The sequence below is a fragment of the Erpetoichthys calabaricus genome, chromosome 2 (assembly GCF_900747795.2).
Source record: "Erpetoichthys calabaricus chromosome 2, fErpCal1.3, whole genome shotgun sequence".
In the NCBI taxonomy this organism is placed as follows: Eukaryota; Metazoa; Chordata; class Cladistia; order Polypteriformes; family Polypteridae; genus Erpetoichthys; species Erpetoichthys calabaricus.
The window spans coordinates 81,855,746-81,877,993 of NC_041395.2; the positions used below are offsets into that span (position 1 = coordinate 81,855,746).

Here is a 22,248-nt window from a genome sequence, read left to right on the forward strand (position 1 = left end):
AAAATTTTAAGTGTTGTATCTTCACTTCACTATATAAAGCCTTACAGGGCAGCGCTTTTCCTTTGTAGATTACCAGGAGTTCGTCCGCAATTAGAATATGAGAACAATGCGATAAAGTTGGCAGTTACCTAAAGAGGCTTATTAGTTTCTTGATCGACTGCTCGATAATAAGCTCAACCTGTCTTACACCCCACTGTTACGCTATTACTACACAGACGGGCCAGGAAGGAATAGCTGATGTTAGATGTAATTCAACTCCTTAGGAGGGGGTGCTTGAGTCTGGAGGAGGGAAGCAGTTCCAATTTCAAACAAAAACAACTGGAGATAGATTGAGGGAGGGAGACTATCCTCCATAACCAGCTATTAAACCAAAAAGGAAATATATACAAACCAAAAAAGCGCCAGAAAGAAGACTCCGAGCACACAGACGTAAAGTGCACCTATCGAACTTTGCAAACAAGCGCCAGAGCACGCAAACTTTGCTGAACGGATCGTGGAAACTGGACTTTTTAATCAATCCTGTGGACACGTTTTGTGCTTGCTGCATTGGATGTTCATTTTGCTTTATACCGGAAATCAATTTTAACTTTTGTTAAATTATCGTTGATACTTTTTTAAGTAAACCGCGCCAAAAGAAAATGCCCAGGTCGAACAGACAGAGGGAATACAAGCCCGGTGACCTGGTGTTTGCAAAAATGAAAGGCTATCCACATTGGCCAGCGAGGGTAAGCAATCACACACAGTTCAAATATTGTATGAGTTTTTTCGTCATCATTGTTTAACGGTTGTGGATTGCCTCGTAATCTCTCCATAGAATGCATGAGGCCTACGCATTGCCAGTCTCGTATTAAACTTTAATAGACGCCAGTGGGGATAGAACCGGAGGGTTGTAACCAGTTATGTCTTAGAAAGAATAGCGTGTGTATAATTAAGTACCCGTCGGTTTGAGGATGCATGCCCGAGATTTATTTTATTACAGTCAACTCCACCTTTCCAGCCCCTAAGGCCTACTTGTCATCCGGCCACTCGTAAAGCCCGCGCAAGCTATGTAAACACAGGGCCAAGTGCTGCACAGCCCTAGGCGGTCGAATTAGGGGGCAGGTGGGCCCTTGACTTAATCGACGGGCAACGGTGTAGGTTGGGGCGGTGTGCTGGCTTGTTCTTTATGTGCAAACGCTTGAATAAAAGACTGGAGGAGAGCAGTTTAATTTGTTAACCGCAAACCGGGAAAAATCGCATGCTTATTTCAACGAATAATGATGGGCGGAGCTTATGTGATGTACGAGTGTTAATCCACTGAAGAGGCGCAAATCCTCGTTTTGAATATTATCCCCGTCACGTAACGTTGCAACGCCCACCTCCTTTTTAACTCGATGTGAAATTCGCTGTATAAAGTTTACTTTCTGTTTTGAAATCCTAGCGAAGTGATTGTTTATGCGTTACAATAACAGCATAAGGATTATTTAGTCTGCAACCTTTTAAGAGGTATAGTAGCATGGTGAAATATGTAAAATGTGTTAATATACATGATAAAGAGTGCATTTTTTTTTAAATCTTCCAAAATACACAGCCCTGATTATAAAAACCCATATAAAGTAATTGGCGCGTTTCCTAGATCGGTTCGGAAATTAATTTGTACTCGACTTTGATTAGTGAACGTAAGAACAATGAGAAAAATGTTCAGAAAAAGCTTTTCGTGTAGTTAAGCAATGAAAGACGAGTATCCGTTTGTGTAGTTTTTATCACCCTTGTCATTACATTTTTGTATGCCTTTTTCGTTCCCAAAATTCTGAATAGTGCGTTATACAGTAATTATCTTCTGAAGATGCGCACAACTGAAAGGTTCAGTTCCAATGTGGTACACTATAATATTCTTTATTTCACTGTAGCGTGTCTTGTAATGTGTATTGTTTTTATATCAAATGAGTGGTGGAGTAAATATTGTTTTGTAGAAAAAAGGAACACGTTTCTTTCATTTACAGTATATAAACCTGAATGTATTGGTCCGGTTTTAACTTCTTACCACTAAGTTTTGCATACGTAGATTCTCAACTATTGCAACGGGATACCATACGCTGTGTTATCTCTGCTGGTATATTATATTAGAATATCAGGCCCTGTATGAATGATTGTGGATGTCTGGCAACGTGCTTTGTGACCGCCAAACATCCTGTCTAACATTAGCAAGACAGGAACCAACTTGATGCTGCCAGTATAAGCTTTGACCCACTTGATGCTGAATTGGACAACAAAGATGAAGAAAATACATGGATATTTGGATCTTTGCAAATATTACGAGTGTTTTTGTTTTTCAGGATTGTTTTTCTGGCATGTAAGTTTAGAATGCCATATTTTGCAATATGTTTAGTGGGCTGGGCTAGTATATTTACCTTTTAAGAACAAAATTAATTGAGCAGTATAATTGAGGTACAATTCAGTATAATACTTAATATTTGTACTAAATATATATATATATATATTTTTTTTTTTTTTTTTTTTCTTAGGTGTGTTTGCATGTAATGTGAGAAGCTCCTATTGTGATGGCCATGTCTGATTGGTTTGCATTTAACAACTTGGCTCTCGGTGCACGAGTTTTGATGAAATTTAAGTTATTCATCTATCCATCTGTTAATTTTCTAAGTCTGCTTTGTCCTGAACACGGTTGAGAGAGTTCAGTTTTGTTGAGATATCTTAAGCAGATTGTATAAAGTTTTAAAATTTTTTAATATCTCATTGAAAAACATTGGTGAAACTGCAAACTCCTCTATCTTAAAACAGACATACATTCTGCCTGTCATGTATGAATTAGTTTGCTGTTTTAATTTTACTTTGAGAGTCAACTTGTATATTTTGTATACAGTAATCCCTCCTCGATCGCGGGGGTTGCGTTCCAGAACCCCCCGCTAAAGGTGAAAATCCACGAAGTAAAAACCATATGTTCATATGGTTATCTATATATATAAAATCCCTATGTGCATCCAGGTGTCCGTGTGTGGGTGTTTTCTGGTGAAGTGCGCATGCGCAGGGCACGGTGCGATGCACGATATTACTGTCAGAGAAAGTTAGAGGCGTTTTACGGAAATACAAACCAGTATTACTGTGAGAGGAAATTAAAGGTACACAATACAGTGACGCATATTACAGCCACATACAAGCCAGTATTACTGTCAGAGGAGATTAAAGGCATATTACCGACGCACACGCCTGTATTACCGCCAGGGAAAATTAAAGGTATATTACAGACGTACAAGCCAGCGGACGTATAAGACAGTATCCTTCAATAAGGGCGCGCACAAAAAGGCGAGCCTCAAAAGGGCGACCTCAATTGGGCGCAGCGAATAAAGACGCGCGTAAATAAAGATCTGCACCTTTGTTGCTCTTCACATATTCCAGAGCCATTTGAACTAAATTATCTACGAACTACTTTATTCACCACGCTCAATTGAGGTCGACCTTTTGAAGCTCGCTTTTTTATGCACACCCTTATTAAATAGAGCCGTACAAGACAGTATTACTGTCACAGAAAATTAAAGACACACAATACACGGCGGCAGCCCACGAAGAATGGTCAGCTCAGCAAGTAAACATCAACAAAAGAAAGGCTGAAAGAAAGAAAAATATGACCAGTCAAAGTCCCTTGCCATTTAATATAGACTGTTCCTACTAATGTTTATGCACTACTGTTCTAGCGCCCGTTATTGTAACGGGCTAAATGACTAGTTTCTATATATTTTAAGCCCTTATAAACTCTCCCACACTATTATAAACATTTCCCGCACAATTATACAGTATAAACCCTTTGTATTCTCTTAGATATTAGGTAAGATTCGTTGAAATTATGTATGTAAACAGTTTATATACAGTAAAATCTAAATATTATTTTAAAGATATCGAGCATCTCCGATATCACATATGTTACAGCCATTATGACAGACAGGCCACCAGCAATAAATACGTACAATGCAAGAAAAATTGGGTACAGTAAAATGTGTGTACAGTGATACTAAACTATGTACATGCAATGAGTACTGTATGTAGAAAATTAATTATGGTTACTCGCCAACAATGACGCGACGACTTGTCCGATAACGGTGAGTTTAATTTTACTGCACAACAAAGGAGAGCGTTACAGCACTTCTAAAGAAGCCTCTTCAGGCGATTGTGTAGCACCGCCATTGTTCTTCTTTCAGCAGTCTTCAATCCAAATCCCTAAAGCAGATTCCATCCGGACTACCGCATTATTACATCCACTTACAACTCGTTTTGCGCCCTGGTTAAAGGACACTGCGGCCGTAGATCTTATATTCTTTTCCTCCTTTTTAAATAAAATGAATCATGGACTCCATAATGCCGTAATGGCGTCCTGCTGTGGAAGGAAGGGAACAGCTACACAACATATCCAAAACGTTTACCTTTTCAGCAATCGTTAGCATCTTCTGTTGGCGCTTGGGCACGGCCCCTGAAGCAGTAGCACGTTGATGTTGAATGAGCGAGATGAGACTTCCTGGTTAACGCAGCGGAATCGAATTCGGTGCTCCGTCGCTGAGCCAATCAGAACATAGGAACTTAACTGCGTGCTCTGATTGGGTAGCTTCTGGGCCATCCGCCAATAGCATCCCTTGTATGAAATCAACTGGGCAAACCAACAGAGGAAGCATGTACCAGAAGTAAAAAGGCCCATTGTTTGCAGAAACCCGCGAAGCAGCGAAAAATCTGTGTTATATATTTAGATATGCTTACATATAAAATCCGCGATAGAGTGAAGCCGCGAAAGTCGAAGCGCGATATAGCGAAGGATTATTGTAGTTTCTTTTTTACTCATCAGACAGCTGTTCCGAACCCCATTATAAGTTAGTCAAACCTCCGGGGAAGGTGTGCACGCAAGCCGCTTGTAGAGAAAAAGGGTTTAAGATAGGCTGAGTGTACGATTCATGCGACATGACGCGTGCTCCTATGGACGCTTCTGCTATGCAAGCGGTGTACTGCTTATACTTGCACACGTACTTTACGTAAATCTGGAAGATTCCACCAGGTAGCAGTGCTAGATATCATCATGGTGAGAAAACGTTTGGCTTTGCTGTGTTGTGAATTGCTTGAAACATCCATTAAGTTCTGAGGACTCCTTGCCACAATATCTCTGAAAAGGATGGATGTTCAATGATTACATCCATCAATCCAGGGATGTGCCCATTCCTGCATGCATTGTGCTTGAGACATCAGCTCATCGCAAGGTGAATACAAGCACACACATACACTGGCATCATTTTAGCATCGCCAAATCCCCAAACCTGCATGTTCTTGGAAGGAAGCTGGAGTACACTGTGGAAACCCACCAGGAAAACATGCAAACTCCAGGCAGGGAACACCAGGAACAAGACATGTATGTATCTCCCTCATGTGTAATTATTAGCAGTATTCATTATTTAAATGAAGTTAATGATTTATCTGTAAAATGTAATATACATACTTTAATGCATTTTATCATATAAGTGATATCAAGTATAAATCTAAGGATTCTAAATGTGCAGAGAGCTGGAATGTCATAATTTTAATGTGTTCTGTGTAGCAATTGCTGCTTGCAGTTGCTGTCAATTAAGAGGAAACACATAGCGATTAACAACTGGATCAGCTTTAAGATGACGTTTACGATGGCCTACTTTAATGACAAAATTTCGAGAGTAAAGCCAAAATTTCCACTTTAATCACAAAATAGACCTTCTTAGTGTGTCCCTGATTTATTTTTTCTGTGTGGCTCAAATACGCTGTCATACATGCCATACATTCTGATGCTGTTGTGACAAAAAAAAAAGACCTCACAGAAGATCGTATGTGAGACCTTTAAAATGTATTGCGTCATTACGATGGGAAATATGCAACGCCTGTAAAGAAAAGCACCACAAATACATTTGTTTGTCTGCATTTTGCTTTATCATATCGAACCATTCATTAAACATCGAAGCACGCACATTGATCAGCATCTTGCTGTCACATGTTGATAATAAACAGAGACTCTGACGTCACTTTCCAATTTGAACATACTGCACTCCCCCAATTTTTTGCCAGTACTGCCACTCACGCATTTGTCTTGTTATTGTCCGAGTACATTCTCAGAGGACGCATCAAATGAGCACTGGGAATGCGTGGCAGCCATGATGTGTGCAGCTAAGAGGTTAACCATTGTTGTAATACAACAAATATGAGAAATTATCCATCCTGATGTCGCCCATAAACGTAATCTCGGTTGGCAGACAAACAAGTAGAGGCAAAGAATTCTTACCTAGAGATGACATTCAGGTCCAAGCTTCCATTTAATTCACCATGCGCCCAAAAATAACAGAATCTATAGCAGTTTTTATCTGTAACGTTATGAGACCCAATACCATTCTTGATAACAAGTGCTTTTGACAGATGATACTGGTTTTGGAACTGTGGTATACCAATCTGAATGCAAATGAGTGAAGTTATTGAACCTAGGCTTTATGAAGATCTTAATCAAAGCACTGCCATGTCTTTCAGGTCAGCGGAAAGAGTAGCCCTAACTTGTGACAGCTGTACATATAGGGCAGCAGATTCCTATGTGACAATCGCATGTCACTCCATTAAAGGGCACTTGTGGTGGATGTGTTGCAGACAGAAGCACTGAATTGCCAGTCACATCAGGAGTAACCTCATTGCCTACTTGTATATACAGAGCTGTTAAGAGGCTGGCTGTTGTTCCAAAAACCTTTCAAGCATTTTTAATGTGCTGTTTCATAGAGCTGCATCTAATGATTATTTTGGTAGTCGACTAATCGTTCTTTTTTTTTTTTTTCGATTAGTCACAATTATTTCATGCCTGACTATTTTGAAGCCTGTGACCTGTGGTTACACATCCTGTTCTGGGCTCCAGTGCATGTCTTACCTCATCTGCTCACGTCTGTCCACCTTTGAATGTCACCCTGATGTTTCTGCATTAGCACAATTAAAATTAATAATAATCAAATTAAAACAACAACCAGTGAAACATATGAATTTGGAAATAATCAGATGTTTTTATATTAGTGTGACCATCACAATAAAAAAGAAATACATTAAACAATACAAACTAAAGTACACGTAGTCTTTAAACAAAAAAAGTGCATTTAACTTAAACACATCGTTTAAAATAGAAACGTTTTTCATATTTTAGTAATAAATGACAAAATGTAGACAAAACTATATAATGTGTAAAGCCTGAAGTGCAAAGATCAAATAAACACTTTCACAAAAGGTTCAAGGATGGTACAATAGCTTCCGTGGCGTAGTGGTAGGAATTGCTGACTTATAATCAAGAGTCCCCAGTTCGATCCTGACTGCCTCATAAATTTACCATTTTGAGTTGCTCTTATTGTTAATATTATACAATAAACAAATGCATTTGATTTGCATCTGTAACAGCCACTATAAATGTATAGTACTTGTAAAAGTTACCTTTTTTTTTTTCCTTCACTTTTATTCTTTCGGTCACGATACATACTACTGCCCCCCCAGGGATCTGACACTGTTGCTTTTTATCTGAAACTGGGAATACCTATAGATGTGAGTGGTGTTTTGAGATAATCGAACTGGAAATTCTCTGATCTGGATGGATAAAAGCTGACACACAAACGCTGGCTTATTCATATCTCATTGTCACTTGATTATTTTTTATTCAATTTTATTGAGTGTTCCTGCTTACGCTGAACTAGTATGCACCTTATGGCCCGTGATGTCAAAGCCACACTGACATAAAAACAGAGACATATGAATAATTCCAAATATCATATATACCTTTTATGACCTTATAGTACATTTTTGAAAATATTGTGGCACGGATGCAACATTATTCATATTATTCAGATTCATTCGCATACCTTCTTGCGGTTGTAATCAGTGACCGCGTTCCCCCCCCCCCCCCCCCCCCCCCCCCCCCCCCGACCTTGCCCAGTCTGCACAGGACTCCCCTCTGCAAGGTGAGCCATGAATGCTCTTCTTTTCTCAGTGGACCCTGTACATGCCTTGCACAGTACATGTCCTTTGATCACTCCCAGGTCAAGCTTGTTATAGCACAAGCAACCGGCCACCTGCATCCACCTGCTAGCACTGAATAAGCTCACGCCTTCTGGTGTCAGCGCGCAGCACCGGGAGAAAAAAAAAGAGAGACAAATATATGACATTTTGATGAAATCATTGTATGACCTGAATAGTACCAATCAGAAAACATCATCACACTAATGCAATATTATTTGAAAACAAACAGATCGGGTGTAATTTTGTTACTTGTAAAAGTTAGCTTTTTTCACTTTTATTTTCTCAGTCTTGTTCACGCCCTCCCTTCCCTCCTGATCAGACCCTAACTAGCTAACAGCGCCAGCATTAATTCTCAAGAGACGGCAGCATCGCAGCTCCAGGATGCTTGCGTTTCAGATGCTCATGCATTGCGGTGGTGCTGCTTTGAAAAGAAAGCTCTGCTTTACATAATCTGCATTCAACTTTTTTTTCTTTTTCGGTGAAGTGCTCCCACACTTTAGAAAGTTTCTGTCTCAATTTTTTTCCATCTCCTTCCCCCTCCTCTATCCGACTCGCCATTGCAACCACGTTTATTTTCCTCTACATTCTTCTTTTCCTCAGACGTTCTTTCTTCATTGATAGGACTGTGTGCGGTCTTGACAAACAATTACAAATGGTACTGTCCCCATTCGTTCATGTAGTGCATTTCAGTTACAAAAACCAATGTGGTTCTTTGTGACTGGAGCCTCTATTGAAGGTTCTGCTTATGACGCGTCGACAATAAAAAAAAATCCGCGTCGACGATTTTTTGTAGTCGACATCATCAATTACGCCGACTATCATTGTAGCCCTACTGTTCCATTGCATGACCGCATCAATCTCAAGTTTGTGTGTTGGCAAGTCCAATAAATGTTGCTTTTCTTTAAGCATGTGGCTAGCTGTACTGCTATGATGGAAAATGTTTGCAACGCTCCTCACCTGGCCAAGGAAGCGGGCAATTGTTTGAATTTTCAGAGCAGCCTGCGATACAAAAGTGAACATTTGCGCAAAGCAGCCAACATGAAGTCGCTCCATGAGCTGTGCCGCCCAGATCATATTAGTTTCATTGTCAGTCATGATGGCTGTTTTTTTGTCTTTTATCCTCCATTCATCCAACACCGCTATTAACAAGCATCAGATATAGAGCCTCATTTTAAAATGCTTACTTTTTGTCTGAGGAACTGTGTTTTTTGAGACCAATTAATGCGACAGCTACACAATAGCAACTAAAGATATTTGTAACTTGTAGAATTTATAGAAAGACTCGAGTCCTCCCACTTGTATGTATGTTTAATTTCGACTAATTCAGCATTATTATTTAATGTCCATTAAGGGAATAAATTTGGCTAACAGCTTAGTTGATGGGTGTCTACATGAAGATTCATAAGGCACAAATAGGTTACTGAATAACATTATTTAAGAAGCAATATTGAATTATTTTGTAATATTATTCACAAGATGATATAGATGTTTTATAAAGTAGATGTCATTGCATTGTATTAAAACAAGGAGCCCTCCCATAATGTGTATGGACTCTGCTGTGGTGATACATGTCAAATTATGTTGAATTTTGAATGAATGCGGTGCTGTGCTTTTTTTTTTTTTTTTGAAAGAGCAATATTTTGTTTCACATCTTGCAAATACTGATGTTAACTGTTCATCACTAATTAAGTATTGCTTTTTCAATGTCATTCCATACTTATGCATATGTTGTGAAGTCATTATGTAGACACCCTTCAAATAGTTTTACTGAAATTGGCACTGAAATGTCTGCGAGTTGCACACCAGCGAGGCGCTGAACTGAATACACTGGCTAGGAAAATGGACAGATACTTGGACTGATTGACATCTGTTGAACTTCTCATTACAATCAGAGAATGAATGCGAAGCTTTGGTTTGTTTATCACAGCTGTTTAGGACATTATTTAAAACCAATTAATCTTATTTTTTTCATCTCCTCTTACAAATGTGTAACAATGCAAGTTAAATGGCACTCATGATGATGTTTTGTGGTTTTCTCATACTGACTAAGGCTTCACCACAAAGATATACAGTAATCCCTCGCTACTTCGCGGTTCACTTTTCGCGGATTCACGACTTCGTGGATTTTATATGTAAGCATATCTAAATATATAACGTGGATTTTTCACTGCTTCCCGGGTTTCTGCAGACAATGCGTCTTTTTACTTCTGGTATTTGCTTCCTCAGTTGGTTTGCCCAGTTGATTTCATACAAGAGATGCTATTGGCGGATGGCTGAGAAGCTACCTAATCAGAGCATGCAGTTAAGTTCCTGTGTGCTGCTGATTGGCTCAGTGATGGAGTGCTGCATTAACCAGGAAGTCTCATCTCACTCATTCAACATTAACATGCTCTTGCTACTGCATTCAGGGGATTATCACCTTCAATCGTCATCATTTTTACTGCGCAGCATATTCATCACCATCATCACGTCATATATAGCTACGTGTACTTCGCTATACAGTAAGTGTAAACTTATCTACCGATTTCATATTGCTTAGCAGTTGTTCCTGTTATTAATAGAGTAAAGGGTGGGTTGTAAACAATACAGGGAGGGTTTAAAAACGTCCAAATACACGTTAAATAATTAAATAAATATGGTGTCCCTACTTCGCGGAAATTCAGTTATCGCGGTCGGCCTTGGAACCTATCTCCCGCGATAAGTGAGGGATTACTGTAGTAATAATCCAAGTAACAGGAGAAGAAAAACATAAGGTAAAATGTTGCACTAAGCCAGTGGTTCTCAATCTGTGGGGCGGGCCTCCCTAGGGGGGTGCAAAGATGTGAAAAAAGAAAACAAGAACCAAAAATATGAAAAATACATCTATTGAAACCAAAACAAATTAACTTAAACTACATTCTGATACTAGAAAAATAAATACAGAGATAGATAAATGTCAATAAAAGTTAAGTAGGTATAGTAAAATATGCATCTATGATGTATCATTAATTAAAGAACAAATTGGTATTAGTGGGCTCCTTTCAAAAAAACGTTAGGGGGGGCGTGATTAAAACTGTTCTGAAAACTCGGGTCATAAAGGTTGAGAAACGCTGCACTAAGTTTTGTGAATTGTTGCCACTTCTTAAAAACTTTAACATTGATACAGTAATGAGCACTGAGAAGGAAAGATAGAGATACACACACAAAACCGTAAAAAGGGTTAAGCTCCATAATAGGTACATTTATTTAGCACTTAGTGATCTACAGCCATACTTGAAGAACAATCACCTTCCCCTCTCCAATGGACACGTGAATAGCCATGAAAAACAACAGTTAATGAAACTGGTCATGGCTATTTCTGCTCAGTTTGTGAAATCACCTCTTTTGCATGTTTCCAGTCATCTTTCAGATTGCCTCTCGGTGATTCTCCACTTGTGTTCTCTAGGACACTTTATCCAATGTCCCAGAAGTCCCGACATGCCTTGTTGAATCTTCCTAGGTAGAAGTTTGTGCAGGACTGATTTTTTTTTTTTTAACCTGCTCTGCAACACTCCATCCCACACCAGCCCGCTTCTGCATATATTTGGCCTCATTTGTAGTGCTCCTTCCCGCACCCTAAGGGTTTTGTCCTACTCGCATCCATAGAAACACATCATTTCTATTGAAGAAAAAAAAAAAGTAATGTATGGTTGATAAGCCTGTTTAATATGAACCTTTCCCCTTTTTGACCAAGTCCACTTTTTTTTTTGTGACTGAGCTGTGCAACTTTTGGTGCTTTCTCCAACACTGCTGGTGTAAAAGCACTTGAGAGAATTGTGTTAATAATGTGGGCACTACAATTTAATCTGATGTAGCCACCCAAGGTAATGATCATATTTTCTTCTTGGTCATTAACAAAGACAATCTAATTTGCCATGAGTGAACAGTCAGTTTCAAAAACTTTTTTTCATAGTTTTTGAAACCGTAAAGCACAAATGTTTTCACCTGTTTTAATTGTGCTTGCTTCGAATGGGGCTGCAAAAAGCACCTTTTGAGACAAGACTGTAGTCCTCATTAATGTAATGGATGGCAGGAGATATAAAATATCAGTTGTGACAGAACCCATAATTATTGACGGTCTCTAGCATGTCATGTTTTTGGGCTTTTTCTACCACATGCCGCAATACAGTTGTTGGATGTGGGAGTATCCCTTTCACTTGAAACTTCAATTTTGTCTGCTGTGTCAACCAGGTACTGTGCAAGTTGAACATGGTGCTCGCCAGACACTGTGTTGTAAGGCTGTATATCCTTGCAAATAGAATTCACACATTTATCCAGTTCTTTGCTTTTAGCTTTGGTTGTTACTTTTGAAAGGTTTGGTTTAGTTAGTCAGTTTTCAGTATGAACTGAATGACAACTGAGACTTACTTTCCTTGATGACATTCAAAGCTAGCATGTTCTTAATGTCTTCTTTGACTTCCTCCAATTTATCCTCAGAAATTCTATAAAGTTCATCTCTGTTGTAAAGTAAGGTTTGTTAAACCGTAGTTTGGTATTTTCAATATCCAAACACTTGTTTACTAAGGTTCACAGTTCGCATCTAAACTCTTTTAAGGTTTTGAAGACAGGGTTTTTATTAATCCTGTTGTCAATCCTGTTGCTGTGTCTCTGGGATTCCAGTGGCATAGTACATTCCTGTGATACAGCTTCTCTTTCCTTGTGCTTATTAGATTTTTAGTAGTATTTTTGCTTTATTTCATGAAAGCAGTTTGATCTCCATTACAACAATAAGAGCATGCTGTATAGATATTAAAGTTCACATAATCTTTTGCTTTTGGCAATATTAAATATTTGCTTTATCAATCAGTGCCTTGGTTATAAAGCCCCTGAGCTAATTTAAATGTACAGTATTGAGAAATTAAAGAGTCTAACCAATTATGTGTAATGCTTCATTAATTATATTTTATTGATATTTCCACTGTAGAGACCAAATCTTACATTAGAAGAGTATATGCACTGGAACGGTCATTTTCCCTGATGGTCTGTGGGTATTTTATTTTCATATTATTTTAAAAACAGTAAAGCCTCGGGCCATGTTGCCATATTTGTTTCTAGACAAAATATCCTAAAAAGAATTTTGAATAACTAGGATGCCAAATTTAGCTAGGCAAGAATATTTAAACATTTTTAATATTTTACACATGTTGGCATTATTGTTGGACATTATAGTGAAAACAAGTTTCTAATAAGATTTCTTACAAATTATATTTTTCTATGTACTGAATGAGGATAAAAAATGTGAAAAAGTGTTGAGCTGCATTTTTCCCATGTTAGTTCATATGCACGGCACAAATTGGTTCATATGTACAGTCATATGAAAAAGTTTGGGAACCCTTCTTAATTCTTTGGATTTTTGTTTATCATTGGCTGAGCTTTCAAAGTAGCAACTTCCTTTTAATACTGTATATGACATGCCTTATGCAAACAGTAGTATTTCAGCCATGACATTAAGTTTATTGGATTAACAGAAAATATGCAATATGCATCATAACAAAATTAGATAGGTGCATACATTTGGGCACCCCAAAAGAGATATTACATCAATACTTAATTGATCCTCCTTTTGCAAATATAACAGCCTCTAGACGCCACCTATAGCCTTTGATGAGTGTCTGGATTCTAGATGGAGGTATTTTTGACCATTCTTCCATCAAAATCTCTCCAGTTCAGTTAAATTTGATGGCTGTCGAGCATGGACAGCCTGCTTCAAATCATCCCATAGATTTTCGATGATATTCAAGTCAGGGGACTGTGACGGTCATTTCAGAACATTGCCCTTCTCCCTATGCATGAATGCCTTTGTAGATTTTGAACTGTGTTTTGGGTCATTGTCTTGTTGGATTATCCAACCCCTGCGTAACTTCAACTTTGTTACTGATGCTTGAACATTATCCTGAAGAATTTGTTGATACAGTATTGGGTTGAATTCATTCGACCCTCGTCTTTAACAAGGGCCCCAGTCCCTGAACTAGCCACACAGTCCCACAGCATGATGGAATCTCCGCCAAATTTGACAGTAGGTAGCAGGTGTTTTTCTTGAAATGAGGTGTTCTTCTTCTGCCTTGCAAAGCGCTTTTTGTTATGACCAAATAACTCAATTTTTGTCTCATCAGTCCAAAGCACTTTGCTCCAAAATGAATCTGGCTTGTATAAATGAGCATTTGCGTACAACAAGCGACTCTGTTTGTGGCGTGAGTGCAGAAAGGGCTTCTTTCTCATCACCCTGCCATTCAGATGTTCTTTGTGCAAATTGTACTGAATTGTAGAACGATGTACAGATACACCATCTGCAGCAAGATGTTCTTGCTGGTCTTTGGAGGTGATCTGTGGATTGTCTGTAACCATTCTCACAATCCTGCGCATGTGCCGCTCCTGTATTTTTCTTGGCCTGCCAGACCTGGGTTTAACAGCAACTGTGCCTGTGGCCTTCCATTTCCTGATTCCATTCCTTACAGTTGAAACTGACAGTTTAAACCTCTGAGATAGCTTTTTGTAGCCTTCCCCTAAGCCATGATACTGAACAAGCTTTGTTTTCAGATCTTTTGAGAGTTGCTTTAAGGATCCCATGCTGTCACTCTTCAGAGGAGAGTCAAAGGGAAGTACAACTTGCAATTGACCACCTTAAATACCTTTTCACATGATTGGACATGCCTGTCTATGAAGTTCAAGGCTTAACGAGCTAATCCAACCAATTTGGTGTTTCAAGTAATCAGTATTGAGCAGTTACATGCATGCAAATCAGCACAATGACAAGGGGATCCAAATTTTTGTACATCCGGTTTTTCACATTTTGATTTAATTTTATACAACTAAATACAGCTTCACTAGAAAACTTTGTTCGGAAAACACCCCAGTACTCAGATGTTCCTAGGAAATGAAAGACATACCACTGTTATCTTTTTTGTTGAAAGTAGAGTAAATTATTATGCAGGCTGAGAGGGGTTCACAAACTTTTTCATATGACTGTATGTCCAGTGTAACAAAGTTAAAACAGACTATTGGTTTCACAGCTCCCCGGTTTATTAAATCTCACTTGCCCCTAAGTTTGTCTATACAGCTTGTGTGTACATTACCAAATGTGCAGTTATACATAATCCTTGTACCAAACTGAAACTTACAGTATATATGTGCAAAATAATGAAGGGTTAAAAAAAGGAATAATCTACTAACATTGCAGTAACGATCACAACACAAAAAAATGCATTATTCCTAAACCGTATAAAGTATGATTAGTGCCAAGGTCAATTATATTAGATACATTGCCATCTTTATAGGGCATTTAAACAAAACCAATCTGTTTAATGTAGGTTTGCAATGTTTCATATTTCATAATCAAGAGTTAACCCACTGTAGGTTGATTACTGTATTTATTGTTACTTATTTAAAGAAGGTTCAAAGAGGTAGCACATTCACTTTTATTCAGTAGAGCAGGTCCCATGTAATTTTAAAATCATCCCCAACCTGAAGGACTAGCACTTTGGGACACACTGTGCTAATGGTGAAATCGGCTTACTGAACAGGAGTTACAGAAGCAATACAAAAGACATTTAATGTGAGTAAATTTGTGAACATTTTAACAAATATATCAGGGTGACTGTATTTAAAAATACTTTTTTTGGTTTTACTTTTCTACTTTTAGAAAAGTTTAGATCAGTCTTTAAACTTCATGATGACCCATCATAAATATTAGTTGTGATCAAAAAATGTGGTGAAAGTTTGAATAAAAAAATTATTACAGTAAAAGGCACGTTGCCATTAACCCCCCTCAAAATACTCCCCCTCGCTTCAAACACACTTATCCCATTGTTCTTGCCTCTTTCTGAAACAACTCTGGACGTCCTCCTTTGTGAATGTTTTTAGTTGTGTGTCGTGCCTTCCTTGATGTCCTGAATCAAATCAAAACGTTTACCTTTCATGGTCATTTTGACTTTGGGGAAGAGCTAGAAGTCGCATAGTGCCAGATCTGCTTTGTAAGGTAAATGAGGACACATCATAATGTTTTTATTTGACAGAAATTGCCGTACCAGAAGCGATGTGTGACGTGGAGTGTTGTCATAATGGAGGATGAAACTGTTTGCCCATTTATCAGGTCATTTTCTACACTCATTGTTTCTTAAATGCTCTAATAAGCCCTTATAATATTCATAGTTCTGTGTAGTGTTCCTGGGTACAAACTCAGCTTACAGTTTTGACTCATCTGTCAAAACACATGGACCAAATTTCAGACTCCGTTGCCTCATGTTCATATCCGTTGTTAAAATGTTTTGGACGAAACCATAAGAGATGTTCAGACCCTCAGAAATGTTCCTAATAGTCAATTGTTCGAATCATTTTACTTACTCTTTCAGCATTCTCTTGGGTTTTTGATATTGAAGGACGTCTCGATCTCTCCTCATCTGCAACTGATTCACAACTATTACACAGTCACTCGAACCACATGTAGACCATCTTCATATTCACTGCTGTATCACTATAAACCAACTTTAACATTTTGTGCGTTTTGTTTAGCACTTCTTTGTAGTTTGAAACAAAATTTCATGTTAGTGTTGTTCTCAAGCCATAATTTACAGCACACTTTTAAACATCCCACAAAGAACTAGTGTAACAAAACTAGACATGATGATCAAATTAGTGCTTAACACTCATCAAGAAGCTTCTCAAGTCATGTCAGTGAATATTGTTATAAAACTTGGTAGTCCAAATCTTAACAGACATAAACAAATGATGAGAAATAAGTGATCTTTTTGTTAAGTTCATATGGAAACCTGAAGGCACAGTGCAACTACCCGCCATTTCAGTCATCCCTGTTACTCAAGTAGTGTATCGAGTCACCAATTAATGAAGGGTCTTCTGCCCCAGCCAAAAATTGGGAAAAAATAAATAAATTTAGGTTTATTGAATAATAATATTTTATTAACTAAAGAGCGTAATTGTATGTGTATTGTACCTGAAAGGAACTGACAAAAATAACATTAAACATGTTCATAGCCTGTAGGGTGTGATCAATCAATGTTAAGAGTTTTTAAGGATTTCCAAAATGGAATATTTTCTGAGTGCATCTGTGTATATATAAATGTATACTACATGGGTGAAGAATATTTTCTCTTGCACTTTGTTTCTACCAGGTTTTACAGTAATTCATAGAATATTAAAATGAAAAAGAGATCCATAAATTGCTTTGTCTTTTGTAAATAGTTTTCATGCAACTAACTTTCAGGTGGTTAATTTATGTTGTTTTAGAGTTATTGAATAGAAGTTTGTGAATTAGAATTGTCTGAGTCACCTCTCTTATAAAAATGGAGTTCTTTTGTTCTTATGTTTTTTTTTTTTTTTTACCGTAGATTGATGAACTGCCTGAAGGTGCAGTTAAGTCTTCCTCCAATAAGTACCAGGTGTTTTTTTTCGGCACCCATGAGACGTGAGTATTCACCTACTTTTAAGTTAGCTTTGCTTTATTCAGTGAATAAGGTTCAGTGTATGCAGGAAACTTTGATGAAATGACAATTAAAATGCATTAAATCCAATCAGTACATGTTCTAATCTACGTTTGCTCGATACTATTAAAAAAAAAAAAAGCAGCATAATCCACATGTCAGTTACCCGGTCATATGCTTACAATGTGCAAAACACATACATTTTTGCTAAAATACTGTTAAATAAATACTTGCAGAAAAATCAACACAGAGCATAAACAGGGAATACGTTCACATTTGATGGAGCTTTTGAAATGAAGGCAGATTTATTTTTCTTGGTCATCACTACAACATTTAAAAAAAAAAAAAAATTTTTTTTGCTTGGAGTATTCCTTTAATTATCTAGTAAAGATTTATTTGAAGTTTTTCAGTGTGGCTTTCTAGTTACAATGAGTACTGAGAGTTCCATAATCGGAAATGTCAACATTTTATCATGGTAACAGATTTAGGATCTGAAATCTCCTTGTTTTGCTTCATCTGATTGTTGCCTTGGATACTGTTGAACATGGCATTTTACTGCACTGCTTATGAGACTTCACAGTCTAAGGCTCTGTACTGAGGTAGTTAAGCTCTTACTTGGGGTAAAAAGAATATGTTGCAATTGGGAATCGTAAATCTAAATCCTTCATTGTGTGTTCTCCCCCAATTCATCATGGATTAGTAGCCCAATACTGTTATTTGATCTTTTATTACCCTTCAGTAAAATTCTGTGCAGGCACAATGTGCTCTTCCTTTGCTGTGATGGTAATACTTAAACGTATCTCAAAAATTCTCCTAAAGTCCATGTAGCTTTAACTTGAGTATCTCAGTGTTTGAGTAATATCCAGAATTAGATGATTAATAGTTATCTGTAATTAAATTGGGAAGCTGTTGTAGTGTGTACTTTCTGCCAGATAAAAAATTCTGCTCTTATACATTATTATTAATTAACGTTCGATTCCTTTCTCTTTTACTTCAAATCATATTTCTTTTCAAAGTTGTGGTTCATAAAACTTCTTTTTATCGGTTAGAAAGCATAGCTAAACTTGAATTGTCTTTATTTATGAAAAATGCCAGAATATTGCTTCATGCCTTTATTTCATCCTGGATGAAAAATTGCAATTCAGTAATGATTTTCTCTAATTTTAAATATGTTTTGGATATGTAGCCTATGCATAGAAAGGGAACCTGGCTTTTATTAGAAAAAAATAAAGAAGAAAAAAAAAAAAAACAAACAAACACAGTTGTACTGTGACAGTTACTGATTGCAATACTGCTCTTCTTCACATGCACATAGAAAAGTCTAATGTGTATGTAACAATTTCTAATATTCTAAAACGGAAACAATTTTTTGAGAAACAAGTTGAAGAACAGTACTATTGAAATGAAAGGGGCAATTTGACAGTATGTGAGTAATTCTCCTTTATTTTATCCCGTTAAGATTGTGGCCTCAGGCACATTCTGGTATAGGAATTTCACTACCAATTGCTTCCCAATTCTAAATTGTCCAGGACTTAAATTGTGTAAAAGTGTGATTTGGACTCAATATTTTTTAATCTTCTTATAAAAAAAAAAAATAAAATGATGGATAACTCTGTAGTATTTCATGATACTCATTCAACTCTTGAGTTGCTCACATTGCTCTCAAGGCAGCATTAACATGATACGTACTGTATTTTCAAAATTCAACAATCCTAGAGTTATCCTGCAATTTTCATGAAAACGTGTGGCTGCTTTTCTATGATGTAAAAACAATCCTGCAGTACATATTTTGCACACAAACCGACACCAACTCAATTTTATTTACTATGGATAGATTACATTTATTACTGCCCATACATTCAGACAAAAATACTAGTTTGTACAGTTTTTGCAATTGCAGAAGCTGTATCATTTCTGTCTGTCCATTGAGCTGTTCATCTTTCTGATTTAAATGTAGCCTGGGACATTTTCAGCTTGATTAAAAATTGAAAATAGAACCAATATTATGCCATTTAGACACTGTGCCATTCAGAGTGGAGGTTTAAAAATGTATTGAGGACATTGACATGGGTAAAAAGTGAAAATAGAACACCCTTTTTTTTTTTTTTTTTTTTAAATAAACATTTTTCTTCAGGCCTTATCTAATTCCCTAATTCCCTTCACACAAAACACTTCACTGAAATTAGGTAAAATAAAGAGAAGCAGGCAAGGTGGTTCTGTTTATGGTCATGTTCTACCCTTTCTCAAATAGATACTTCCAATAGAAGGCTGCATCAGGTTTCAAGTTGCACATTGCCTTGATCTTTTTTCTTATATGGTACATTGATTTCAGTTTCCTCCAATGGCCTGTACAGTTCCTGGTCTCAATCCAGTTGAGCAACTTAGGGATGGGATGTGATGTGGTGTGGGTAGATATTTATCAACTACCTGTTATTGAGTAAGTATGGACCAGAATTTCTGAGGAATGTTTTCAGCACCTTATTGACATTATGCCGTGAAGAATTCGGGCAATTCTGGAGGCAAAAATAATAAATAAAGTTAAATGCACTATTACACATTATATAGTTACGTACTTAATAATGTGCTTGTCCATTGTCATTCTTTACATAAATTTATCTCTGCCTCGGCGTCTACTTTCTTACAGAAAAAATATTAATAAAGGAAAAAAGGGTTTAACAGTCATTATTATTGAGGAGTTGAGCTTATTTTCTCCAGATGTACTTGGAAATCCATATGTTGACCACAAGTTACAATTCTTTAAGATGTCACAACATCTGTTGTGTGTATATGTATGCATGTACTATATATACGCAAACATACAGTGCTATGCAAAAGTCTTAGATAAAAATTCTGTAAAGCAGGAAGGCTTTGAAAAATACCATAAATAGTTTTTATAAATTAGCATCCTTCTAGAAAGTCCAGCACACACACAAAAGTATAAATTAAATTAACATTTGATGTGACCACCCTTTGCCTTAAAAACAGCAGAAATTTTCTTAGGTATACGTACTTGCATGTAGATTCTGAAGGTACTTGTGTGGTCGGTTGTTCAGCACCTTTTGGAGTGCAAATGATCCCAGATTGATGAGATTGTTGAGATCAGGGTTCTGTGGTGGCCATACCACTTGTTTTAGAATTCCCTGTTGTTCTTTTCACATAGCAGTTTGTTGTCTTTTTTTTATGATTTTGTACATGTTATGGGAGGTCATTGTCATTGTGTAGAGTTTGGACTAATCGGATGCATCCCTGATGGCACTGCATGATAGCTAACAATCTGCCTATACGTCTTTGCAGCAAGATGTCTCAGTTTTCCGTTTGTGGAGCTTTCACTTTGCTTCACTGTTGACTATAAACATTCATAATTGTACTATTTATTTCCCAGCAGTTCGGTATACAGCCTGCCTTCTGTTAACGCCAAAAATTTCAAATTTTGACCCCTCAGTTTAGAGCACCTACCACCAGATTTCCGCACCCCAGTCCTTGAGTCTTTTGTCTTTATTTCCTCCTTTCCTCCTTGGAGGACTGACTTTTTGGTTCCATTAGGACCACCTCTGACAAAACATATCAGGACTGTAGATGGGTGTACTACTCCATAAGTGGTTTCTGATAGTTCTGAGCTGATAGAGATCCTGGACATCTTCTAATTTGAATAGGAAGAAAACTTAATTAACCAATTATCTATTGACTCCGTTTCCTTGGCTGACCACTGCATTTCCATTCCGCAGTCTTTGCCGTTTGTTTGTGCTTCTGCTGAAAAGCTAGGACAGCAAATCTGGAAACATCTGTCTGCAGTGAAATTTATCCTTAGGAGAAACCTTGATGATACAGGATCTTGTCACTATGCTTACATTTGCCATGGTGTAAGATTTGCACATACTGTATCTACAGCAGCCTCATCTTTTTAGTATGGCTGTCCCTTGCCCTGTGATTTCTTTCTGTACACAGCTGTTTCTGTTTTGGTTAATCACTTTAGTTCAATCTACACATAGTTATTGGTCATTAACACCTGTTTGCTATATTTGATTAATCAATCACTTGGCTATACACCTTCAAAGATTTCACTTTGTTTAACAGGAAAGTAGTCTACTACTATGTTAGTTTCTTTCTTTATGGACAGACAAATATCTCATTGTAGTGCTTCACTTGTAAAAGAAAAGTTTAGAACTCTGAAACAAGCACTTTTCTATTGACCTACTAATCCAGAAGACACAACATAACTGTCTAAGTCAGATATTTCTGTGATCCATCCAAATTGCCTAAGACGTTTGCACAGTATTGTGTGTGTGTATATATATATAATGCATATACTGTATGTGTTTAATGTTGTTTATATTCTTTTATGTATTCATCCTTTTATTATTTATGGGTATTGTTTATTGTTTGCTATTAAGTGTTAGAAAACTTTTGTGTTACTGTACATTGCTTTCAGTTTGAATCTGTCAACTTTAAAGGTAAGAGGTAAAGTTTCAGTTTGGGATGAGTGATTTAGATGGGCCTGTCGTACAGTATATACTGGCTAAGCCATTATTTGAAACTTGTGTTCAATTGTATAAAATCTAAATGGCAAATAATTTTCTTATATTTAGATCTGTAAGGTTCATTGCTGGTAGTGCTTTCTTTATCCTATGATGTATGTGGGTCTCAGGCAATGATTTGCTTGGAATTTGCATGCCCTCTCCATGTCTACATAGTTTTTCTCTAGGTACATCTATTTTCTTCCCCATCCCAACGTTCAAACTGTCTCTGTAGGAGTAGGTGTAGGTGAGTG

The 22,248-nt window shown here is 37.2% G+C and overlaps 1 protein-coding gene across 1 annotated transcript in view; it reads left to right on the forward strand.

Annotated features, from left to right (window-relative positions):
- The first annotated feature begins 226 nt into the window (after window positions 1-226).
- The window catches only part of LOC114646020 (hepatoma-derived growth factor-like), a 40,347-nt gene continuing 18,325 nt past the window's right edge, over window positions 227-22,248 (forward strand). The window contains exons 1-2 of the mRNA XM_028793983.2: window positions 227-725; window positions 17,388-17,464. Coding sequence (XP_028649816.2) covers window positions 639-725; window positions 17,388-17,464 — 164 coding nt within the window. The 5' untranslated portion in view covers window positions 227-638. The remainder of the gene's footprint in view (window positions 726-17,387; window positions 17,465-22,248) is intronic.